At 46.3% G+C, this 27,122-nt stretch overlaps 1 protein-coding gene across 1 annotated transcript; it reads left to right on the forward strand.

Moving 5' to 3' along the window:
- The first annotated feature begins 413 nt into the window (after positions 1-413).
- Ndae1 (Na[+]-driven anion exchanger 1) lies at positions 414-23,160 on the forward strand. Its single transcript, XM_078193434.1, has 20 exons — positions 414-541; positions 618-748; positions 1,958-2,089; positions 7,358-7,423; positions 9,342-9,480; positions 9,593-9,812; positions 10,218-10,341; positions 11,413-11,589; positions 14,065-14,169; positions 16,359-16,465; positions 17,291-17,476; positions 17,760-17,966; positions 18,336-18,748; positions 18,853-19,018; positions 19,645-19,803; positions 19,873-20,016; positions 20,110-20,385; positions 20,491-20,880; positions 21,085-21,192; positions 21,750-23,160. The coding sequence occupies exons 1-20, from the start codon at positions 429-431 to the stop codon at positions 21,930-21,932; spliced, it is 3,546 nt and encodes a 1,181-aa protein (XP_078049560.1). The 5' UTR covers positions 414-428; the 3' UTR covers positions 21,933-23,160.
- The last annotated feature ends 3,962 nt before the right edge of the window (positions 23,161-27,122 follow it).

The following is a 27,122-nucleotide window of genomic DNA, read 5'->3' on the forward strand; positions in this document are numbered from 1 at the left end:
GTTAAGATTGCCGTGGTCCTCTAAACTGTCGTTAGACGAGGATTTACGTGGATCCGAATCCCATTGACGACGAACTCCAAGACACTCGGAGGGCCGCGCTAAACGTCGTTAGGCTCGCGGCAAAGCGGCAAACGCGTCCGACAGCTAAAAGCTCCGGTCCGGGGGCGACGGTAGTTAACGCGGCGCGGCAGGCACACGCGGCTCGAACAAAGCGCTTCCTGCTGAGGAGGTTTAATTATAATAAAATCGCGTGCGCGTCGCCGCGCCGGGCGATCGCGAACGACCATCCAGGAATTATCTCGTGATCCCACGCGCGTTGCGCCGCGCGTCGTCTCTTTCTCGCGCCGGCGTCGCTCGAACACGACGATTCGAGGAAGCAATTTACGTTATCAGCCTGCTTCGGTCGGAATCGCAGATCCCGCGAGATTATGCGATCACTGCGGATCGAGTCCGCGACGGTGCAGCAAAGAAGGGTACGAAAGGAATCGCGGAGGAGGCTCGCGAGAGGAGACGAGAACTGGCCGAGAAATCGCGCAGACAGGTGCACCGGAGCTGGCCGCCTGTGCGATCTTGCCTGATTCGCCAAGTTTCACGTGTTCGTTCGATTTGTTTTTTAGACCGTGGATGCAGCCGGGTATTGGAGGCGGAGGTGGCGCGGCCCACGCAGGTGGGACAGGTGACGACGAGGCTCCGAAAGATCCCGGTGTTCGGATCACCCATCAGTCTTACACCGAGAAAGATTACGAAGGTACCGATGTTTCTTGAGCTTGCTTCGTTCTCCGGCCCGGAACCGGTCTGTCGAGCCATCGTCTCGATTTTCAATTCGATCGGATCACTGCGGAATCGTCGAACCGTCTTGAAATCGTACGCTCGTTCCTGGAAGATTTTTTTCGGAAAATCAGAGTCGACATCTAGACATTTTTCCTGTGGCTTTGTTGGGCGTACCTTGAAGAGCACGAAACTATTTTCCTGGTCTTCTTATTTCGCATAATGGCGACGCCGAACTGTACATGCTCTAAAGACGCGCTTAAAACTAGACCCACCTAGCACTAAAGACGTCTAATGTGTGTTGTTTTATACGAGTTACAAGACTGAATTTATGTATATATCATTCAATATTGATTGCAATGTGTGCTTGTAATAAGAAATTTATTCGATTATTTTCTACAAAAGTGGCGCCATAATACCAAAAATATTGAAATAAATATGAAACCGGTCCTTTGGTCACCGTAGTAGGTTTAGCGGTAAAGCCTTTTGATGCAATGGAGATTTGATGTTTTAGTGGAAACATGAACTTTAAATACAGCGTCGCTATTTTGCGGGACCAGGAAGTCAAAGAAATATTTACACGCTCTTTCAAATTCGGGGAACCTGGTCCAGGTGAAAAGTCCTCTACCTAGCCAATGGTTTTCCCTAGGAAACGTAGCTGGCGTATGTTTTTAGGCCTAACTCGTTAATACTCGTCCGCGTGTAGGTCAATCGGATGGGAACACGGATCAGGCTTCGATGTTTGCTCACAGAAGGCAGACGGTCGACTCGCGCCGGTGCTTCGAAAATCATTATTTCGTCGAAGTCGCGACACATCCTCGTCTCGGCCGAGCTGGTCCCGAGGTCACCTGTCCCGCCGCGATCTTGAACCGTTCCAGCGAGGCTGATCGATTCCACCTGAGCGACAGCTCGATCGACCGAATCGGTGATCCCGATGCGAGCCGGTTCCCTTCGTCGGGACTCTGTGGTGAGCCTAGAAGCTGAGGTTCGATGAGGCCTATCGAACAATCGGCGCCGAATCGTTCACGATCAAACAAATGCCGAAAAATCGGCAGCTTTCGAGTTCGAGATGAATGATCGGGAAATCATGGCTCAGCGTTCCGGCGAAAGGATTGCCATTATATCGATGATCCTAGGATCCGATGAGACTTTGAGTCGCTCATGCGAGCTCTCTTTCATCTGCTTCCAGGTCACAGGGCACACACCGTCTACGTGGGCGTCCATGTACCCGGAGAGAGGAGACATCGTCGTCACCACAAGCATCATCATTCCCAGCGACAGTCATACAACGCCGATAAGGAGAATGTCGACGAAAGGCCCAGTAAGTTCTTATCACTATCATCTTCGCTAGTTGTGTCCATCACCTGCTCTTCGATTGTCCTCGCAATCTTAGCGAAACTTCAGCTTAGTTTGCTCCGCGTTATCTTCCTCCTAGTCTTCTCCTAGTTCCTTCAACTTTTACTTCTTGGTTTTCTTCGCAATGTCGTCGGTGCTTTTCATAGCCTCATCATAGTACTCCATCATAGGCTTCTCCATATGTTGTTTCTTGGTTTCCCTACTTTCTTGATCTTCAACCTTCTTCAACCTTCAATCATTTTCATCATCCTACCACGTCCATCGATCTTCCTTGTGTTACCCTCGATGTATCCCACAGATCTGACCCTCCTCTCTAGCATTGTGATCTTGGATTCTCTTCACGATCCTCGCGATTTTCCCTCGACGGTTGTTCTCCAATTTTCTTTAATTTTCTCTCCTCAACTTCAAGCCTTCACAAGTTGGCCCTCTTTTATTTCTGCATCTTTTTCAGAATCTCGACTCCCTTCTCTCATGCGTATATTGCTCATGGGTCGTCTACACCATCCTGATGAATCCAGATCGTGTTTTGTTCCTCAGTCTTTCTCGTGGCTTTGATTACTTTTCCTCGCATCTCTCGGTCGTTCCCGTAACGTCGATGATACGACATTCGCTTTTGTTAGAGGGTTGCCAACCCTTTCCCCCATGCGTACTTTGCTCCTGGCTTTTCTCCACGGTCCCCATGATTTCTCGCGTGTTTCGTTCAATCTTCCACACCGTTCCGATGATATCCTCTCCCAGCTTCGGGACACCCCCATCGCCTCGCGACCCTCCATTCTTTCGGATCCCTTATCGAACTCGCCCCTCTGCCTCTTGCTTTGAAAAGGTCGCATTTTTTATCCAACTGAATTCCTGCTTCTACAATCCCCGTTGGAAGCTCAATATTTCAGGTCAACTTCGCCGGGACCTTGCGTTCCTTATCATTTGACTGCGAATTGTTATGCGAGTTACCATTTCGTAGATTGTGGTAATATATTAGGTCGAGTCATAAATAACTTCCGTTTCATTTATCAGATATTTATTTTGTTTTATTTTATTTATTTGTTTTGTTTCTTTTTATCTTTTATTTATGTTGTACCCTTATTTAGATTCTATCTAGCTGCATCAAGTGTTGTTTATGACTCGACCCAATAAAAATGAAGTACCACGTATAAAGATTCGTGGCATATATATATATATTATTACAAAATTTAAACGAGGCAGTCGTATTTAAATAATAATCTGGCCGGAGTACAGCGAAGCGACGCGAGTGTTAAAACATGCAGCAAAAGTTGAATTACCGGAACAGAAATCGCGGACCGTGATATTGAAAGCGGACAAGATCGTCCCCTTTAAAATCGGCTACAGCGCGGGGCTGCTTTTCTCGCGGCCAGGTGTAGTTACTTAATCAAACTTTTTAATATGAATAGACCGAAAGGTCGACTGATAAAAATTGAAATAGACGCTCCCGGGGATATCAATGATGAATTATTACCGTAGAAATCTGAGACGCGTTAGTCGACGAATTCCGGAGATAACTTCGATATTCCTGGACGAAAGGGTGTCATCAATTTTTCGGAACGGTCGATTCTATGTAGATCGGACACGCGAAAGTTCGCCCGTTCGAGGAACGCACCGTTCTCGAGCGACGTTCACCGCGAATCGATTGCCATCCACGAATAGACAGGGTAGACTGAACATCTTTTGTAGGTCACGAGTTTTCGAGGTTTCGAATAGAAGTTAATCGGCGGCGTCGCCACGCCGTCGTCGCTTCGAGGAGGTCCGCGGAGCCTTAGTAAGAAACCGACACCCTGATCCTTCCAAATAACACAGATTCTGCAGCGAACTTGGCAACACGATGCTTCTCCTACTTGTAAAAAGAAGACGAGAATATTCGCCGGTGTGCTAAGGAATTGCTAGTTCTATCGACAATAACTCATTCGACGGACGGGAAGACCGGAGCTAGATGTTACAGGGGTAAAAAGATGCAATGAACGTTCCTCGTGAAAGAACGTAGTTGTCGTAATTTTACCGAGAGAGAAAGGCTCGCGTCACGTTAAATATGCCACAGGAAACATTAGGTATTATGCGTGAATTAATTTGATAGCTATTGTTCAGGCTATTACTCGGTTTAAAATAGAAACAAATTTCTTTGATTTTGATATTGTTTAATGAACGTTCCTAGTAAGTAAATCTGTTAGAACTGATTTTTATTCTTTAGCTCAAGCATGAAAGGTATAATTTTTGTCGAAGTTGGAAGATGCTTCCGTTTTTTACTTGTAAATCATACAAAGATTGAGTCTAATACTGTCCAAATATTACCTACATAGTAAACATACGTTAATTGTGATAATTCGAGTGTAATTTTTAATGAAATATTGATCAATGTTTATTCTATAAAATAGCGTACTTGTAACATGGCCTGGCAAAAATGATGAGATCATAGATTAATTTATGGGGAACATCGCTGTCCAACTTTATGGGAATACCGAGGTTTTCGAGAAAAAAAATCGCAACCAGCCCTGGTCTCCCTTGTTCGAAAGAAAACTTGGCTCCTGTCAAGAAAATCCGCTGCCTCGGCAAAAGTGCTAAAGAGCCGATCCTAAGCCGACAGAGCAATTTTTTTGCTCATCCAGCCTCGGTGAATCCGGCGTCCCATTCATTTCCGATTTTATTGGAGCCATAATCTTAAGCCGAGGGTGATCCGTAAATTGCCATTCAAGCCAAATGTTCGGTGGCTAAATATCGCAATGGGAACACAGTAGGGTCCTCCCGATAATCTCAGAGGGTCCTCGGGTTCGGATAATCGATCCGGTTGAGAAATGCCCGGGAGCAGAGTTCCCGGCTGCCGAAAAAAAAACCGTTTTTCTCTTCGGCACTCGAGCTGAATTAACCTAGCAGTTTTCTCTTATTGCTCACCTCTGCCGGGGCTTTCACCCTACTCGTTCGAAACGTAATCTACTCAACTATAAACCGACTCTAAACATCGTAGAGGGAATACTAACTCGGATAATCCACTTAGCCGAGAGGCCCCCGAAGAAAAATTCCTTTCAGTCGGTACCGTCTCCGCTACTCCGGCGAAATGAACCGATTGCGAGCCAACGGAGCAATTTTCTGATCGTCCAGCCTCTTTGCCTATTGTAGGCGCGTGGCAGACTCTAAAGAGACCGAGAGGAAACTAGGTTGCTATCCAACCGAAACGACGACGGCGCCGACAACGGGCATTAGAAAGGGGTAAACTGGTAGATGTATCGTTTGAAATATTTTTCAAGTCTTGTATCGCATAAGAAACATACAAGTTTTAATAGAATATTCAAGAATTATTGCAGCATAAAAATAGTAAAATATGCGCTTCTCATAATTTATGGCCACTTGTACGCCAGTTCTGGCCATGTCTAGTATCATTTCTGGCAATCTCATCTATCTATTCATTACTAGTTTGAGGTTCTGTTTATTGTTAGGGGCTATAACCAACATCGTAGAAGAGGATATGAATGCATTAGAACTTCCCTTATCCGAATTCAAAATGGACAGTTAATTTCTTTTTACGTTTATCTTCGTATAAGGTAATGGGTCAAGGTCCTTTTTTAGTGTCATCATTATTACTTGGAATAATCAAAGGTCTAAATAATAAAGGCCGAGGTAATACTGAAATGATACCGATGGCCAGAAAAGGTGGGCTGGCCGCAGCCAATGCATCTACCCTGCTATCGCGAGCGCGCGATGGACGGGAGATATTACGGCGTTCCCGATGAAAACGACTGTCTCCGCTTTGCCTGGTCGTTCCCATTAGCGCGTCGCGTCGTCGTCGAAGGGTGCACCGGCTGCGAGGCTGCGAGGCTGCGAGCGTCGCTCGACGAGCCCTGTGTGCAGGTTGCACGGTGTGTTGCACTTTGCGGCTGTATCGAGCGGTGCGTGGCACCAAGCCAACCACTTGTCAGGACTTGCCCGGTTGTTCACCCTACTTCTGGCACACCGGGTACAAGTTGGTGACCGATATCGAGTCCCGGCGAAGGGTCTCCCTTTCTCCCGCGGCACCCTCGACCCTTGAACCTTCGGTTTTTAAACGAACACGGGGAAACCGTTCCACCCCCGCGGAACGCCGAACGATCGAGATCGAGCTGGCATTCCGAGCCAGCGGACCGAAAACCGTCGGGGTGCCCGATCGAACTTCGAAATTGGAATTCGTTGGGGGAGCGGGATCGATCCGGTGCGTGTTTACGAGCCCGTCCGATGTCAACGGTGACCGAAAGCTTGGGCACGTTCGATGCACCGAATGCATTCTATTCCAAGCTCGTTACCACCGTCGCTGCGGCTCTGCAATCGATACTTTTCACTTTGACGCCGACGGCGACTTGCTGCCAGCTGTTCGGGAACCCGATCTTGTTAACCCTAATCGGCCGGGATGCACTTTCCCTGGTTAGCAATTTTTGCGTAGCCAGTTCGGCCGGCCGAGCGATGAGAGCGAAGTTGTCTTCGTATTGGATGCTGGGGATTCATACAGGATTAGATTTCGTTTAGTTAAACGGCAAGCGATTCCGAAGTTCTATCATACCTCTTCCGATGATTCTGTTATACTAACGTCGAGGAAGCATTGGCGGCTTCAAACGTCCCCTAGGTTTCATTGCATTTCTTACTGCGAAATAGCGCTAGCGATTTTACGATAAGATTCGCTTCAAGTTTAGGGATTATCCGTTTCAGATTCAAGGGGAATTCGTTTCAGATTTGCAAATGCTCACGGAACTGATCGCCCATCATTTAGAATAACACTCTAATCCTACAAATCATTTGTAAATGATGTGCGATCAATAAACTATGGATTCTGTGTCAAATAAAAATTTTCTACATCGTTCGCAAGATTCAGAAATTAAATAAAAAAAAATGAATTCTACCAATTACTCTGTTTACTTGAAGATAGAGTAACAAAATCATTAAACTCTTATGTCTTTTATTTTTGTTATGAGTGCATAAAATCCACAGTCTAACGATCAGTTTCGCGAGCCTTTGTATTCATTTCAAATTCAAAAGAACCCATTTTAGGCTTAGTAGAATTCATTTCCAATTTAGAGAAACCCATTCGCACGTTTTGTGCGATCGTAGAAACGAACGTTCACTGATATTCACCAGATGCATCGTATGCACCCTATTAGCGTGATAAGACTTGAGAGTTGTAATTTGAAGGGGTCTGATCAACTTAGAGAGTTGAGCTCGATTAGTAAGATTATCGCCGACGTGTCTTGTCTCCTTGACGTTTCAGGACAATTGCTGATGACTCGAAGGAGTCGACTATCTAGCATCTGCGATCCCGACGGCGAGATGATATGTAAGCCCCTAATACTGTGTATAATACCAGACTTCTCTGCATTTACGTACACTTTCACCGAGAGACCATTCGTACGTTCAAATTAGCATATCGTCAGCGACAGAACTATATACCTCGATTAACTAGACCAACAGGGAACCCAAAATTCATACACCTTTATCTCCTAACCTTCTGATTAGTCTCGAGACACAGTGGTACAGAACATTTTCTACAGGAGTTTACATAAAACTAAAATTATCTGCTCGGTTACCTGAGACAGGAGCTTTTATAGTTTAAAATAACAGCGAAGATCGACCATTTCCAGCTGCTAATTCGCCTGCTGACCGCGTAAGATTCGAAACCAAGTGGCTCGAAACGAGATCGAAACAATTTGATGCAACTTAAACAATGGAACAATTTCGAAGTAATTTCATTTAAATTTAACGGAAGCAATTTAAACAACGGAATAATGGCGTAAAACCGTGTAGAAAGCAGATTGTTCGACAGAGCATTTTAACAATGTCGTACCAGCCACACTTCCGCTAATCCGGTTAATCGAGGATCCGTCGTACGGCGAAACGGCAGCGAGCAAACTACGCGCGATCGGAAGTGATGTCACGAACGCTTCATTAGCCGGCCGCGACGGTAATTAAATTCGATGAAATTGGTATCGCTGGCGTGCGGATAATTGCCGATTCGCCGGTCGGCGCTCGTGCGAGTCAGCTGATGCGTTTCGGCGAACATCAATATTTATCGGCGGGTGCCGCCTCGCGTACGGCTGCTCGGACGTCTCATTAACTGGTTTATCATCGTTACATAAAGACCGCTGACGATCGTTAATGCGACGCGGCGGCTACGTCAAAAGCGGATTACCATCGGAGGCGCTCGCTTCTCGACGCGTCTTTCCTCGAGTCCTCCCTGCTTAACGTGTTCCGTCGCCTCTACGAATGGTCTCGGATAATAGATTGTCCGATGCACACGATTCTCCCGCGTCTCATGCAGTAGCACGATCGAGCAGCTTCCGCGCCGGCTACGCGGCTAGACAATGATACAAGTTTCCGCTTCGCGTCTATTTCGACGTCGTCGATGCTCCTCACCGATGCGTGCATGCGTCATCGACGATCGACCAACCCCTTGCACCGCACCGGTCGACGTCTCATTTCGAATGGCAGCTGTGTTCAATTTCTAGGTGGTTCTCGGCACTAGTACAATATTTTCTCATCTTTCGTACACATTTCGGCAACTGTCATCGACACATCCTCCTAGCTGAAAACAAGGTCCGCGGATTCTCTTCTCGTCGCGTCTCATTCACACACGTGCACGAATATCGCAAGCAATGGCCCGCGACGCTCGTCCTCTTCTACGAATTTGCGCGATCTTTCTCTTATTTTAGAATTGCCGTGTTGTTCAATGATGCTGGTTTAAACTGCAAGGGAGAAGCTTCAATTTTAAAACTGCAAATATGTAGAGACGCTTTAATTTATATTGACGATTCCCTAAGTGCTTTTATGAGACTTGCATCGAAAGATGGTAGAAACGAGCAGGATACTCGATTAAGCTTGATTCAATGACGCAAAGCTCGTCTTTTTCTTTATGTTCTTTCAATTTAACGTGACAGCAGAACCCGTTATTTCTGTCTGTCTCCCCTCTCCCTAAGCAAATAAAATCAGCTGCTCGGGAATAAGTTAAGTTTTATCCTTTGAAGTCGAAAGACAGTACCAATGGAACAGTTACCAAATTGCGCGAGTTTGTACAAACGTCGAGCGTCACCCGCCAAGCTTGTTAGACCTCAGCGCGTCGGGCAGGACAACAGCCAGAGCCAACATTAGGTGTTCGACACATTGTTTGCTCTCTTCTGCATCGATATTTATTTGTGAAGTTGTTTCACCGAACGTGTGCGGGGGACGCCTGTTTCACGTGCGAACGCGTTGAATTGCAGTCACGCCGCCGGCCCAGAGGGTGCAGTTCATCTTGGGCGAGGAGGTCGGCGACGATGCGCACGAGTCCCACCCGCTTTTCTCCGAGATGGAGGAGCTCGTCAGGGACGGTGACGAGATGGAGTGGAAGGAAACGGCAAGGTAATTTCAGCGGCTCGTTACACGATGCCACCGTCTGCCGCGCTCCGGGAACAACGTTCCCGTCTCGATACCAAGAGATTAAGCGCGGCCCTGCCGCGGTCTTTCTTCTCAGATGGATCAAGTTCGAGGAGGACGTGGAGGAGGGCGGAAATAGATGGAGCAAACCTCACGTAGCCACCCTCTCCTTGCACGCCCTGTTCGAGCTGAGGAGCCTGCTGCTGAACGGTACCGTGATGCTGGACATGGAGGCTGTCAGCCTTGAGCAAATTGCCGACCTGGTCCTCGACAACATGATCAACAAGGGATCGCTGCCGATCGAAACGAGGGAGAAGGTATACTGTCGAAGATTATTAAACTTCGCAAACGAAGCAGGGCATATTTCTATGCTCGAGCTACGTCTTCGAGACTTTTAAAAGTTTTCTTTAAAAGTACAGTATTAACGCTTTTATTGCCCAGTGGAAATCTCAAACATTTCATAAAATTCGAGTAATATGTTTAATTGAATTGAGATCGAAAAATTAAAGATAAAAAGTTAGGAAGATATTATTGATCATATAATTTATATTATAGATTATATGGATTGTAATAGTTTATAATAGTTATAATTGAAGTCAAGAAATCCCTACATTTAAACGAAATAACGTGCAAAACGTGCGTGAATAAGATCTCCAGGGATAAAATCGCAAGGGTTCCAGTTATTAAGATTGCTGGTCGATCAACAAGTTTCTGGGTTTCAGGTGAGAGAAGCACTGCTAGTGAGACACCGGCATCAGCACGAGAGACGCAAAGACAACAACATGTCCAGACTGCCAATCATCAGATCGTTGGCCGAGATCGGGCGCAATCACTCCTCGTCGAAAAGTAAGTTTGCCAACGTCGCACACCCCCACAATCCTTTGACACAGTAGCCCTCGATATCAATCGATCGACGGACGACGGACGTTGTACGAATAGATGGCCGCCATACGCGGCAGCCTAATCGAAACTGAACGAAAAGGCCGACTTCTCGTGCGGAACACGGGTCTCTTCGGGTCTGCTTCCCTTTTGTTCGGATTCTATTGTCCATGGATCTTCTCTGTCCTCTTCTATGGACACTGCGATCATTTATTTTAATATAGCATTTGGACATGACCGCCACGAAAGCGACAGACAGTTATAGTAATTGTAAAATGTTCGATTGGAAGTTATTACGCGAGTTATTGATTGCGTGAATGGTTCAGATAACGCGAAGAAATTTCAGCGAACACGGTGCAACGGCATTTCAATCGCGAATGGTCCAAACGTTGAATGGCTGAAAACTGGTTCGTGTTTGATTGTTACGTTCGCACATGATTGGAGAACATAACGTATAGCACAAGCAATCCGCGTGTTCAAGTGTCGAATGTTTAAAGGCTGGTTGGTTAATGTTTGCACAGGTGGTTATATGTTAACACGACGAATCAAACTATTTGGAGTACAACACGGTGTATGCAAGTTACATTCGCGTTTCTATCGACGATTTTATACGCACTGTTCTGAATGTGTACCAATCTTGGCGATGGTTTGAGCACAATGGAACATGTTCGTGTTCTAACTGATATTTGTGTGCCTTGAACAATTCAAGGCTAATTGTGTCCATGTTTCTATCAATGATTGTACATCACGTTGATGAAATTTTGAGAGTTTGTTTGAGATTCGCCTCTCCAACAAGACATTTTAACTAATTATTGTAAGACTCCTGAACATTACCTACACTATTGTGTACAATATTACAGACATACAGACATACAACAACAGTTCCACAAAATTCAAAGATGTCCAAAAACAATAGTTTGCGACTGTTCGGCCCCGTATGACCGCATTGTCGATGCTTATTTCGACATCCGGCAGCCCACACTATCTCAAAAACGCAGCACACAACTAAACACGTGAAAAAACACTCGACATTTTCAGATGGCAACTGTACATGTGGTATGCTTGCGTTGTTGACACCAGATTTACAGGAGCGTCGTGAGGCTGGGGACGCGTACGCGCCCTCGGTAGCTCGCAGCAGCAGTTGCCCTAATTCGAACACAGCTCTGCTGTCGAAAGAGGCGAAAGATCTGAAAGGACCGTACTTGCTGGTTCCAGGTATAGAGTAGGCCAGTCCGCCAATTACAGCTTCGATCTCCTTGGGTTATGGTGCTTCCTGAACCGCTTTCATCAAATCACAATCATCGGACAACTGTTGTTCGCACAGAGAGAACGATCGCCTCTCGTGAATCGCGTACACTCTCGATATTAACAAAATTCCCTAAAAGTACAGATATAATAAATTTGGAGCGGGCCTGGGTGTGGTTTGCCTTGTGGGACAGCGAAGCCACGCCCCCTCGCAATCTGAACGCAGAGAAAAACTAAAAGATACTCTCGAAGTTGCGAGTTCGGTAGTTACAGCGACAAGGGAGTGTTCGTTTCGCTCTCGAGTAGGCGTGGCTGTGCTTAGTGGGCGTAGCTTTGGCGCTCCGAAAGTAGTCAGAGCAGTTTCCTGCAGGGTAAACCGGAGTCCCAGCCTGATCCAGAGCCTAAAAAAACCACAACCGACCCGGCCCACAACGAGCCCAGGACTCAAACGTTTGTTTCTTATGTTTCTGTCAGCCGATTTCACCGTTCCGCACGTGGTCGGATTCACGACGTGGTTCGCGATGTGCCAGCTAAAAGGTTAGATCGTCAGGTGGTTATCGTTGCTATGAACTCTAATCGACTGCACCAAAGTCCGTGTGTTTCGTGAGATCCTTCTCACTTTTTTTCCAATCTCTCTGTTCCTTTTTTTTCTCTCGGATCACACAGGTGTACATACGAGTATACACAGAACTGCAACCAACTTGTGACACACGATGCAAGTCAATTCGGCCCGATCACCCTCTCTTTTTCTCTCTTCGTCAGTTTCTGTGTCTCTCTTCTAGGTGTTTACAGTAGCTCAGCACTGCACAGAGCGGATCGATCGCAGCGTCACTTTCGCGCGTCAATCTCGTGAAACAGCATATCGGAGAGGAACGATCCGTTATTGAGAATCGATCAAATCGCGAGCCGCGCGCGCGCGCTCGGGATTAATGAAAGTATAATTACACGCGTATTCGGCTCGCTCTCGCGTTCGGGCAATATCTCTCGACTCGCGCCCGTCGAAACGTTCAATTATGATTAGACCGTACAAAGACAAGCGGTTCTTCTCTTTATCGTCGCGTTTCGCGTTCCCGGGCCACTAACGAGCGCTCAAAGGGAGGCCGACCGAGCTCGCCGCGAACGGTCCCCGAGTGCACGTACCCGCGGAAACGCGTAGGCGAATCATTCTTTACGGTACCAATTCACGAAGGCATGATCTTATCGTTCTAATTGTGTAACAACGCACGTGTGCATCGAATCAGTGTGTATACCTTTGACTATCATGTACTTTTATCGTATATCGTGCTACTTACTAACCCGTCGCACTTCTAACCGACTAAAACCAAGTCTGTCTTTTCAGCCGGCCGACTAATTTCCCGTTTCCTCTTACTCACGTAGCACTGTACACCGTCTCCGACTGATCTATGGTAACGATAATGGATCGAGGAACGGTCGGGAACTCCCTGCGTCCTTGAGATTAAAGGGTCCACAGGACCGACGCGGATACGTCGTGCCCGGCCCTGCTTGCCGGATATTTCACGGGAAATTCCCAGCTGCACAATTTCACGCGTTCGCTAGCTCATAAATTCTCCGGCAGATTGGCCGCCGAGAAAAATTTGTTTCGCCGAGCGAAACTTTCCTCATAGTCGCGGGAGAGGAGAAATATTATCGGTGATCATTCCCTTCGGTTTACTTTGTCCAATTTGTCTATATCTATATGGAGTGAAAAAGATTCATCGATCACTATAATACTGTACAAAGTTCAACGATTTTTACATCGATCTCCTTATCAAATTACTTCGCTCTGAATCACTTAACTTTTGGCTTGACCCCTTGCACTGAAACGAGACGTTAATGGTTATTTGTCTCTTCTGAATCAAGACTGATTCTTCTGTTGTCGAGATCTAGGAACTAAAACGATCGAAGACTCATAATATTATAATTGAAGACGAATAATTGCTACGCGGCTGTGATTTCGTACATGATCTATCAGATACGAATGGTTTATATTTCTGTAAAATCGAAAGAAAATTTGATTCTTCTGTTATTAAAAACTAAGTATGAAAGTAAATAACAACGTAGGAGACACACGAATTGTCTCAGTCTATCAGGAAGAGAATTGCGATAGAAGAAATTATATCGTTCGGTGCAACGGGTTGACAGTGCAAGAATATTATCATCCTGATTCTTCCAAGAACTGTCGCTGAATACGCGCTGACCCGTCATACGTATACGAAAACGTCACGCCCTCTCAATTGGATCGAAGTAACCTTAGATGGAGCAAGTGGTTCAGAAATCGTTACGAATTTCACTGGGGAATATCCGGCACGGGAGATAATCCGCGTCGATCGGGAGGATGCTTACGGAGGACGACGGTCCCTCCGTTCTCTCGACCAATCCTAACCAACACCTCGCCTCTGTAAATACAGGTTTAGCCCGGTATGTGTGTTTCATGCTCATTTTTAGTGGAGGAATCGAATTCCGCACCGGCGATCGCCGGCGCAACAAGTCACGGCAGTGGGGCAACGCTGAATCCCGGTAGCCGCTTCCTTGCAATACCCGGTAATCCCGGTAAACTTTGCTTTTCTGTGCTTGCTTTATTTGATATACTAACCTACCCGAGACTTGGCTAGTTCCCTCGAAAAAAAAAAAAAAATAGAAAATTACGCAACGGTGCACCCCGCATTTCTTCTCTCCGCATTTTGGAGCGGGAACAGCTTGAAGAACAATTGAACGCTCCTTGTGGTTATTCATATTTTTCAAGACAGAAAACGACTCGCCCTAAACGATATTGTTCCCAAAGTTTCATTTGTTTAGATAGCTAAATGTGTTGAAATATGTATTAATTCAAATATATTTTTAGAATGTTCCTTTCTCAGTTTTATCTTTCGTAAAGTATAAGAGAATGCTATTCAGTGTTTCCATATGTATAATACAGTTTCGTTATACGTTTTCGTTGGTCCATCTTCGTTGTTGAAATGTTTCATTAAATGTAGCATACTGAATAATTTAGTAGACGAAACATATGGACTGTGATTATTACGCTTTTGCACTATGACTTTACATACCAACGCGCATAAAATTAACTATTCCCTTTTAAAGAACGAGATCGTAAATGTCACGTACGCGCGACGCTGCCGGCAAACGTATTAAACTGTCCTGCAGAAGCGGTACCATCGTTTAGCATTATTATTCGCTGTTTAGAGAAGCAAATTGCGCCGAAATTCAACGCTACAGTTGGCGGTTAGTTTTGGTACCGACAGCGCGTTCTACGAGGAGCTTTCAATGTCAGAAACGGGAATGCAACCGAAAAAGGTGAAGGGTAGTCGTAAACGCAAAAATCTGTCCGAACGACGCCCTTAAGGTGGTAGTTCGCGAGTTGCACGAATCCCAGGCCCAAACGGACGACACACGGGTTCACAGGTAACCCGACAGGGTCGCTGAAAATAACACGTGTATCGACAAACGATTATCGAGTGCGAACTCGAGACACGGAAAACAAAATCGTGCTCGATCTGCCGGAAGAGTTTCTGCCGTGCTTGACATTTAACGCTGGAAGCACCGAGCACCGACAGTCTATGTCGTAATGTCTTGGGCAAGTGGCGAGAGCACGCCCTTCCTTTCAGTTTTCATACGCAACTTTTCTACGAATCTCACGTACGCGAGCATTTAATGGATTTAATTAGAATCGCAGGCTCGTGGAACGCGTAGGAACTCCAACGATGTTATTTTATTAAACTTTCGGATATTGTCGACCACCGATATTGAAAGCAACTGTTTCACAATGTAGCCGCGATACGTGCGGAATTGCGGAAACAATAGGGCTTATACATTATTTGATGTCTTCTGTAGCGAAAACAACTCGGAATTTCCATAGCTGTTGCGTCCGGGACAAAGTTGCGATTTCGCGGAGGATCACGTAACAGTGAGCGAATACGTTTGAAAAAGCCAGTTACGAGAAAAACGTGTTTGAAGTTTCGCACAGCAGGGTTCTCGAGGAGGTTGTCTATTACATGCTGCGACTTCGTTAACTCTGCGAGTGTTTTAATGAAACCTTTCGTGAGATACAGTTCGAAGGTAGCACCCACTAAATGATTTTCACAAAAGTATAGGGTAACGAAGCCGGTTACACTGGGGTGACCAATTATTACGCATGTTATATGTTTTCGGGTATAATTAACCATCTATTTATCGAATAAGACGTATTATATTTCCTTTTATTCCAAAACAAACGAATTTATTTTTCAGAAATAAATAAAATTTGCATTAACCGACAAAAGTAAAGTTAATTACGTCTGAAAACAAACTAAAGGTACGGCGATTGTTCATCGCAGAAGTTTCGTATTCAGCTCGGTGACTCCAGTGTTAAGTGACAGACAGATCGTCGGTCAGTTCAGCACATCAGGACGCGAAAGTCGACGGGTCGAGAGGTCGATCGGTTCGATTCGACCGTTCGATTTCATTCGGAGCGCATAGAGACCGACGATTCTTCGACTGTGTCGCGTTTAAGAGGATCCGGTTATAAGTCTTCGGCTTGGACCCGGTGGAAACCCCGCCGTATCGGATTCCTGCAACTCGGAAACTTTCGACACGCGTTTAACTGGGTCACGACCATCCGGCTTTGAATCGGCCTGGATGGTGCTGGTAATTGAGGGGAAACGGAACAGTAACTCGGCGTCCCCTTGATTACGATTCCCACGCGACTTCTCGCTAAGAATCGCCGAAGAGACGCAGTAGGCGGTAAGCTAGATCTCTTGCAGGCCAAGAACCGGCCACCACCAACGGAATGGACCGGAGCCCCAGCAGCGTGTCCATCAGCAGGAATCATAGTTCGTCCGCTTTGGAGAACGGCGATGGCAACCACAGGGTGCGTGGGTGTCGCCCTTGCACGTCGAGTCCCTTGAAATGCTCGCGTCGCTTTCAAGAATGACGATTCTTATCTCGCGACTACGTCTTTCATTGCTTTCCATAGCCTGGATCTTTTCCAACCTCTTCCAGTAATTCGTTTTCCAGTGGAATGTGGCTCCGCGCTGTGCATTTTACCTCGGCTCCGTTCTTTCGTTCTTATTTTATACAAGATGCGAAAGAATGACGTTTCAACCGTTCCAGAAACACGTCCCTCTATTTCTTCAATTTTCTTAAACAGTGCGTACAGAGGAGCGCGCTGAAAGTCTCTTCTCAATGTTAATAATTCTTTTTACATTATAACATGATCCCAAGCGGCAGGGCATTCTATCCTTGGCCCAGTTCTCTCATTCTTATATTGCGCGGGGCACAAGGGAACGGGGATTCAATCATTCCGGGAACACGTGCCACGGTTTCTTCAATTTTCTTAAACAGCACAAACAGAGAAGAACGGACGAAATCCCCTCAGTCCAGTAGCAATTCTTTCTGAACGTCGGCTGCAGTACGTTTTTCTAACGGCAGTGCTTTATTTACATCCTGTCTCGTTTACAAAAGAACGGTAACCGACTGGTTCCTACCGGACTCCGATTCCGCCCCCTCAATTCTGTTGCCAAACACAAACGGAAGAGCAGAGTCCACGGTGCTCTTCAATTACGTCCGACGAAAATGTCGACGAACAATGGAAAGACTTTCGAGAAAGCGGCGCCAGCTTTTCAGCGACTTGACGAGTTTACTCGGGCAGGAAGCCCGAGGTCCAATTTAATTCAACCGATGTGATTGCCATCAGGGGAACACGCACTTCATGCGGAAGATACCGGCGGGGGCGGAGGCCAGCAACATCCTGGTCGGCGAGGTCGATTTTTTAGACAAAACCTTGTCAGCGTTCATCCGGCTGAGCCAGGCCGGGATAATGGGCGATTTGACGGAGGTTCCGGTGCCGACCCGGTTCATATTCGTCCTACTGGGGCCAACGGTAAGATACACCTGACCTCGAGGTCGCAGTGCCCACTCGAATCGCGTTCGAAAGCCTCTTTCCGAGTAATTAAAGTTTTAACGAAGCAATTGTCCACGCTGATTGCCCCGTCTGCTCTCGCTCCTGAGAGCCCGATCCGCGGACCAATTTCGATTCGACGTAAACGACGGCTTCGTTATCGTTCGATGCCGCGGACATCCTTCGCGCGATCGTTTCGCGATCTTTTCGTTTACGCGACGACGTGTGGTTATCGATTCGTTTCTAAACCTCTCCGATCTTCCAGGGCGGGATCTCCGGTTTCCACGAGATCGGTCGTGCAATGGCCACGCTGATGTCGGACGAGGTGTTCCACGACGTGGCGTACAAGGCGAAGAACAGGAACCATCTCCTAGCTGGCATCGACGAGTTCCTCGACGCTGTCACGGTCCTCCCACCCGGAGAGTGGGATCCCGCCATCAGGATAGAACCACCTGCTGCCATCCCTTCACAGGTACACAACGATACCTTCGAGATCTCAAATTGCAAATCCTGGACTATGTTCCAATGACTGATAACTGACATAGGAGACAAACCCAAGTTTTTTTCTTTAATCGTTTCAATAAGTTGAAATTAATGCATCACCGTTCTTTGTATGTTTTAATCGGCCCACTGCTTTAAATTATACCTACACAATTTTATCACAAATTCAGAAAGTCTTCAATTTACTGATAACATCGTGGACAGAACGGTCAGAGTAAAAATAGAATACTAAACGAAATGGGGTAGTAAAGTACGATTAGCAAAGAAAAATATGTGAAAATAGTTTTGAAGAAGTATGAAGTTGTTTGAGGATGTCTGAAGGTCCATTTGGTTTCTGTAGGAGGTGAGAAAGCGACCGAAAGAAGAAAAGCCGAAGGAGGATATAGACGAGGAGGCGGACGAGCAGAAGCTGAGAGAGGAGTCAGGCCTATCGAGGAGCGGAAGACTGTTTGGCGGTCTGGTGAACGATATCAAGAGGAAAGCACCGTTCTACCTGTCCGATTTCAAGGACGCCCTAGCCATCCAATGCATAGCGTCCTTCATTTTTCTATACTTCGCCTGTCTCTCCCCCATAATCACGTTCGGAGGGTTGCTCGGAGAAGCAACCGGAAAGAACATGGCCGCCATGGAGTCGTTGGTGTCCGGTTTCGTTTGCGGTATCGGGTACGGCCTGTTTTCTGGACAGCCGTTGACTATACTAGGTTCCACTGGGCCAGTTCTAGTCTTCGAGACCATCGTCTTCGATTTCTGCAAGTGAGTCCCTCGCGGATCTTTCATTACAGAGAAATTGAATGACTCGGAAGCCAATCAGGGTTGGCTACTGATCCGACGTGAACCTGAACCCATTGTTTCCACAGGATAAACGACTGGAACTACATGTCCTTCCGCTTCTGGATCGGCTCGTGGATCACGCTAATCCTGTTGATCCTGGTCGCGATCGACGCCAGCGCCCTGGTCTGCTACATCACGCGGTTCACCGAGGAGAACTTCGCCACCCTGATCGCCTTCATCTTCATCTACAAGGTATCCGATCGACCGACAAAGTTTAACAGGCATGGGAGACCTTGAACCATCGGTGTATTCGAGGCGAACACGGTCTGGGTCGTCGTCGCGCCCGTTAATTATGCAATCGCGTCCTTCTCGGCCGATCCAGTTAATTGGATGGGCTAAAACTGCCGCGTGCTTCGCGGATCGCTTCATCAGCGAAATAGCCGACATTTGGGTCACGAGTTACGATCAGGCGTACCGAGGTGCTCCTCTTGGGCTTCGAATGTAGTGTCTATCCCCTAACGTCTCATTTCATTGAGAACGGCTATTCTAATTTTCAATTCTTCCTTTATATCTTCGGAATGGCGGATGTTACGACGGCGGAACAGTTTATTCTCCTTAGCAGAGCAGTTTTGCCAGGCCCACAGCGCTTTAGCCATTCCCATAGGCGTTTCTCCGATCCCCGCTACCTCATGATTCGTCAATAGCAAAGCGATAGCAACTTTGCAGTAAATTAGCAGCTGACCGACAAGACAGCTGTCGCGATTTCAAAACCCCTTCTTGTCTTTTTAAAATAACAGGCCGTTACGGAAAAGAGGATGCTGTACGATCGATCGTGATCTTAAAGTTTCTCGATGCACCAAACGATGGGTTTGTTTCAGGCGATCGAGAACGTGTTGTCAATCGGTAAGAAGTATCCTATCAACACCTACGCGAACGATCAGTACGACTTTGACTGTTGGTGTAAACCACCGAACGGTACTCTGCCGTCCAGTTACGAGAACGTCAATTGGACGGCGCTGGACGAGAAAGCGTGCCAGGTGAATATTCTCGTTAGCCGAGATTACAGCCCGCTGCAGGATCCCTTAACCTCGTTAACTCTCTTTCAGAGCTATAACGGTACCATGATGGGTTGCAATCTACCGCAATACATACCCGATGTGTTCCTCATGTCAATTATACTGTTCATGGGCACCTTTTTATTATCCGTCGAGCTTAAAGACTTTAAGAACGCTCTCTTCTTCCCATCAAAGGTGAGTCGGCTGTGAAGTTTCAGAGACGTTTTAATTATATATGTGGTAGACTTTGCTGTTATCGTAGACTGAAAATGTTGGCTCCATCCGTAGGTCAGGCAGGTGGTCAGCGATTTCGCGGTGATCATCGCGATCTTCTCGATGACCACGCTTGATCACTTCGTGAACATACCGACACCAAAGCTGGAAGTGCCGGAGGAGTTCAAGCCGACGTTGCACAACCGCGGTTGGGTTATCTGGCCTTTTCAACATAATCCATGGTGGAGCGCCATCGTCGCGTGCCTGCCAGCTCTCCTAGGCACTATACTGATCTTCATGGACCAACAGATCACCGCCGTGATCGTCAACAGGAAAGAGAACAAGCTGAAGGCAAGTCCAAGACTAAAAAAGTCCTCACAAGTCCTCACAATATACAATTTCTGATGAGGAATGCCTGTATCAGACTTTAATAAGCAATGCGATTCGTTCGTTTAGAAAGGGTGCGGCTACCACCTGGATCTGTTCATCCTCGCGATCCTGATCGAGATCTGCTCGGTGATGGGATTGCCGTGGTTCGTAGCAGCGACGGTGCTCTCGATCAACCACGTGAATTCCTTGAAGTTGGAGTCCGAATGCGCTGCACCGGGAGAGAAACCGCACTTCCTCGGAGTCCGCGAGCAGCGAGTCACCCACATTCTCATCTTCTTGATGATCGGTTGCTCTGTTCTGTTGACGCCGATGCTGAGGCACATACCCATGCCGGTTTTGTTCGGTGTTTTCCTCTACATGGGCGTCGCCTCACTGAAAGGCCTCCAGTTCTTCGACAGAATCCTCATCATGCTTATGCCGGTGAAATATCAGCCTGACTACATGTTCCTCCGACAGGTAAATTAGACAAACAGCTGTTTTTGAATAAGCTAGTACGAACAAATAATTATCTTTGCTTCTTCATAATGTTTTAATAAATTAATGAAATCGGGATTAGTTACATTGAGAATCGCTACTATCCATAGTAAAATATAGTAGTGAAATTCGTTCAAGTTCGATGGATTTCAATATTTCTGACGAGATTATACGATTGTAATGCAGGTACCACTGAAACGCGTGCACTTGTTCACGGTGATACAGCTGACCTGTCTGGCCTGTCTCTGGATTATCAAGTCCTTCAGCAGCACCTCCATCTTGTTCCCTCTGATGGTAAGCGCGGAGGATCGATCTCTTCGTCTAAGTACCTTCCAATCCGACTTTTTTCTATCGGCATCTTAGTTACTCTTCCATTAGAAATCGATAATACTAAGCTAGAGATAGCTGGACATATATAGATATATGTCATCCGGTAATGATTAGGGTGATTTATTATTATGTGTATTATACAGATAATGTAAATATAGTAGAAGATTCTTATCTCTTTATATCTTTGTAGCTGATGTTGGAACAATCTTTAGCATTTCAAAAATAGGAATAGAGAAATCATATCAAACATCAATACAGTGGTGTGCACAATTATAGACTCAAAGTAACTTTTACATTTTCACTGACATTGTTTGTCAGTAAACACATCATGTTTCTATTATCTATTTCATTCACAATCATGTTTCTATTATCTATTCATTGTAATATGGAAATATATATATACAGTGTTTCGTTAAGTTTTTCTTTAAATATTGTTTCACGCCACTGTGTCTGTATAGAAATTTATGCAAGCCGTCTTACACCACAATTTTCTAAATAATCGGTCCTTCCTGTTATTTCAGTTGGTGGTGATGATCGGAATTCGCAAATCGCTAGACTTGCTGTTCACGCAGCGCGAGCTGAAGATCCTGGACGACGTGATGCCGGAACCGCACAGAAAGCACGCGGATGATCTTCGCCAGCTCGAGAGTGGCGAGGTTAGCACCGTGAGACGCATATTTAGCGCGATCGTTGGCCGTAAATAGCAGGCGAGGAGTGGCCGCGTGGCGAACATACGCCCCGTGGTCACTGTCGCTGTTTGCGACTGCGGCGATTCGGCGGCGATCCACCAAAAGCGCATAGATCGCGACACCTTGAACCTCGATCTCCTAAGGGAGACCTGAAAAGCAAGGGTCGCCGCTGTCACCGTTACTGTTGTTGATGTTGTTGTTAATCTATCTCCGACCAAGAAAAACAAGCAATAATCTCTCTTGCTCGTTGCCAAGAGACCGCGAAGCGAGCGCGGCTGTGCGAAACGTAACAGAGCCCGTCTCCTTTTGTATCCGCGCGGGAGACGTTCGCACAATACCGACCAAAAAACGTCACTTTGCACAGATCGGCGGAGGCTCGCTGGTGCGTGTGCCAAATCAACGAAATCGAAGCCGAACCGGTCCGACCAGTATTAATTATACACCACTGCGCCGACGAGGACGTTCGAACGATTATCGTTTAGCGATTTTTGCGCGAGGAATTCGCTTTGCAAGTAAAACGCATTTCACAGAGACCGTTTGTATAAATAGGCTACGGGCTTTATGCATTTATGCAAAGCTATTCCAAGAATTTTAAATTAGGTTCGACGAATATTTATCGAAAGAGGAAAAACATTTTCATTCAAACTTTCCTTTCTTTCGATTGATTCAAGCAATTTTTCTTCGGCATAAAAATCCGCCGACAGCCCGCGACCCTTAAGTACACTGTTCAAATGTATGCCGGTTATTATCGAACGTATTTAATACTGATACTGCAAAACAGAATTGGTTTACGTATACCGTTTGGATGCTCGGGAAAATGCTGCACGAAAATATATCGAAAAAGTACGCGATACGAACAATTTTTGTACAATTTTGATTTATCGCCGAAGGGTTAAGCAGCGGTCATTTTTCCGAAGAACTTCCAGTGTCGAATATTTCAGCGACGATCTCGATGCTGTCTTTGATCCACGAGCTGTCGTATTTACACGATCGATCGAACGTTCGCGGTGCATTTCTTGTGGAGGATTGTTTGCGTTGTCGAGTGGTCGTCAACAATGCGAGGCCTAAAATGGTATGAACAGAAAGAAAGGAGGAGACCAAGCATACATCCTTGTCACCCGATCGCGACAACACGCCTACCCTTCGACACACATGTATAGCGACGTATAGTTCGACGTATAGTCGAGCATGGATGATTACCTGCCTTAAACCTATTGGAAATACAATATTCTTTGAAAACACACACCAATCTCTCTATAATCCCGACTGTTCCTTGCGCAGCATTCGAATAAGCAAAACCGACACGACCGACACAGTCTAATTACAAGCCTACGCACAATCCTTGGCGCACCGGAAGTAGAGTAATCCGTTGTTGATCAGACGAGGCCGTCTCGTTGGCCTAGTCGAGATTTCGATCAGCCTCTGCGACCGACGGTTATGGAGGGGATGATATCGTGGGGGTCGAATAATCGGGGGAAATGTGGGAACGATCAGGATAAATGAGTGAGAGAAAGATGACCGGAGGCAATAAAGATAGCAGTCCTGCCCGCCGAATCCTGCGGATTTGATCCGGTACGTGACCAATTGTGCACGCGTCCTTATAGCGCCTCAGCGCACGAGGAATGACATTATCCAAAATCTTATCTATACATTCCCCCCCCCCCCCCCAACCCCGCTGGCGATCACACACTGTCATTGCGTTGTAACATCGAATGTCGAGCACTGCGGAGTTCGCGTCCCATCTGCGATCGTCGCAACGATGCCACGGATTCCAATTGTATCGAGGAACGCGATCGGTCGACCTTCGTTCTACTAAAATTCGCTATTCTACTATCATTTGCTTGATAAAAAATTCACCGTGCGATCAGAGCATCGGAGGGATCGCTTTTCCACCGCAATAATTGACCAAGTTCTGAGATAACGTTCGTTTGCTTGATTGGCGCAATGATCTTTCAATAAAACAACACCTGTTCTTGTATCCGAGTTTTTCGAAAAATATTCTACTCTTCTGCACAACTAATCAACGCTGCAGGGACCTTAAGCTTGCGTTTGAAGACCCTGTCTTGGTCCACGTTCGTTCGCGTCTCTACGGTCTCTCAATAATAGAAAGATTCGTAGTTGCAAACTTTCATTGAAAAATTCCTTCGTTTACGGAGAAGGAAAAGAGAGTGAATAACAGCGACATATTATTCTTCTCAAAAACTATTAAAACTGCGTTAGAATGAAATGTCGAGAGGAAGATGATCAAGGAATGTGAATGATTTAAGTGATTGCAGAGTTTTGACCGATATAAATCGATACAACTTGCGAATCTAGATGCATCCTTGCTCGAGCAGTTCCGGAGACGTTAGTCGAGAGAGCTTTGCTCAGCTCGATGCATGGCTTTGAGGCTTCTCATGACCGACTTCTAAGATCTGTCTTTGTTCGGAAGATTAATCGAGCGACGTGTTCTACAGGAGCAGAACGAGTCGACGGATTACGGGACGACTCCGGCCAACATACAGATCTCTTTGGCGAATGGGAACGTCATGAAGATCCCCATGACGAGCATCAATATCAGCGAGGAGGTGAACAGAACTGGGATTTGGCAACAGGTGAACGAGGGAAACGAGAAGCCGAAACAGAACAAGCTGATAAAGTATGTACGACGATTTGTATAGTTTAGTAAGCGGATTTCAAGTTCATTCAATTTCGAATGTTTAAATGGTCGAATGTTGCCGGGTCCAGCGCGGGTAAGCAAAAGAAGCATTCGAAGAAGGATAGCTCGTTGATGGCCGACGAGACAACGAGACTGACCACGATGACCGAGGAGGACGAGGATGACAGTGGGATCTCGATCAAGGTGACACACGTAAATGACTCTAAATTCTAACCACCATCACCATCAATTCGATAAATCACATGGCAAACAACACAGCAAGAGCACCAATACACCGGCATGCGACATACCCCCTGTACGCTACTGTGAGTAAGACTATGAAAGGGGGCTGCACGGTACCCTTTGAGTCGTCCGAGTAGTCTCCGAGACCGAGTAGTTTTCTCCGAATCTTAGGAACAACGACGACTCCATAGAATAGATCTATCCGATTGTCGTTGTCTTCTGTATCGCTTGTCGATGCCTGGGAACACTGTGTGCTCGTGGCTCTTGCATGACTCTAACGCTCATGCATCGAGAGAGCACAATCACTACCTCTCGATGTCAAAAAAATTTACACCGATCTCGATCTTCCGCACCTAAAAATTAATTAAAAACAATTCCGATGACTTTGGAATTTTTCTCGACTGACAGCTGTATTAATTGAGATCTTTCAAACAAAAACAATATGGAAACAGCATAAATCCACTTATATTTACTTTATTTGTTATAAATTTGTTTCGCTTTTCTTATTGCTTCGCTACCTGAAATATTAACCAAGCAACGTTAACGTTGAAAGTATTGGAGGCACATGGCCGGAAGTCCGCTTTTTTCGCTATGCACCGTGCCGTTGTTCTGCACAGTCGTTGCTCGTTTGTAATCTGTATCGTGAACGTCCGCTCAGTCAGATACTATATATCCGATTCGATGATTCCAGGTAGACCTTATACGATCGAAGGAAAGCATCAGTCCGTTGACAGTGAACGGTACCACGTCTGCCGAGACCTCCGTCTAACGGCGACGATCCCCAAGATCCGTCAGATCACCATCGTCCAACGCAAATGGTTCATCCACCGATCGAAAAGCTACAACAGCGTAAACAATTCCCCTCGTGCACGATGTCGTCGAGCCTCCGCGCTCGACGCCTATCCAGTAAATGATCGTGCTCCGAAAGGCAATCAGGCCGGAGAAGAGGAACACGCTCTTCTGTGACAGACAATTCATTTTTTATTTGGTAACGCGTACAGTCGCGCCGAATGCTTTCTAATCATATCTCGCTGTAATCTGATCGTGTGCAATTATCGAGTGCCACTAGCATATAGCGCCGCGCGAGAGAAACGAGAATACAAGCGAAACGCACACCGTTCGAGGCAAAAGTATAGAGCAGGCTAGGGATGTTTATAAACGTAAAGAGGGCTCCTGTATGCTCCAGGGAGCGACCTTTCGAAGCATTCAGTGTCCAAAAGACAAAAGAAATTCGATTTACCAAGTAATCGATTTACTTCCGTTACAGAGGGCCCCGAGAAGACGTGACTTGGGACATCTGACATTGGCTTGTAGGACATTCTCTGCAATTTTTACGGTGAAAAATACCTCAATTATTCGGAACAGTCGTCCACTTTGGAATTCTATATCAGAGAATCAAAGAGCACTCGATCTTTTGACAGACATATCTTAAAATTACTTTGTAAAGCGCCAAAGTGGGCGTCGCTAAAACGCTCTTCAGGGATCTATGGAGCGTTTAATAAATCAAACTGTGTGCTCCTGACCCAGAATTCAACCCAAAAAGGCAACCAACGTCACAAAAAGTAAAAATACTCATTCTATCAATAGAAAACTATATATCTCACTGCCCCTGTGCAGAATTGCCAAGTAGGCGTGGCTTTGGTGCTCCCAGAGATGGAGGAGCAGCTCACAGGGCGTGCCCGACTCTGCTGTAGAGTGTCGTAGATTCGAATCCCGTGATCGTCGACGAGCCTCGAATCTGCGATGATCAGTGTGCGAGAGACCCGTACTATTACCGTAACCGATCGAGAATAGCTAGCGTAGTTTCGACCCGTAACAGACATGCCAAAGAAACCCCTTCAACGATTCGTCGACAGTTCCTTCGAGGGATGATCTCGCGAACTTCGGCGAGGAGCACGGAATAAGAGGATCACGCGATCGACTTGTCGTTAGGCGAGACTAGTACCGATAAACGATCGCGCGACGATCGGCATCGTTGCATGCCTCGGCGCGCTTTTCTATTTACAAGGAATCGTGATCTCGCCAGAGGAAATGCTTTCAGGGCGTCGGACACCGGCCAGATGCGACAATATTGTTATACGGCGGTTTTTTTACGACGATCTAATGGTTCAGCAATCGAACGTAATTTGCCACGAGGCTACGAGATTTTTCCACGTTTTTTAACCAAGGACCCGTGGAGACTGACTGAATTCTCCCTCGAAGAGTATCCTTCCCGATCGACTTCGTCGACGGATGGGTTACGATGGAATAATCGAAGATATTTGACGGGAAATGATTCGGTAAAACCAAGTGGACATTAGCCATGGTATAGTCCTAGACGTCAT

This window comes from Augochlora pura, chromosome 10 (genome assembly GCF_028453695.1).
Source record: "Augochlora pura isolate Apur16 chromosome 10, APUR_v2.2.1, whole genome shotgun sequence".
NCBI lineage: Eukaryota > Metazoa > Arthropoda > Insecta > Hymenoptera > Halictidae > Augochlora > Augochlora pura.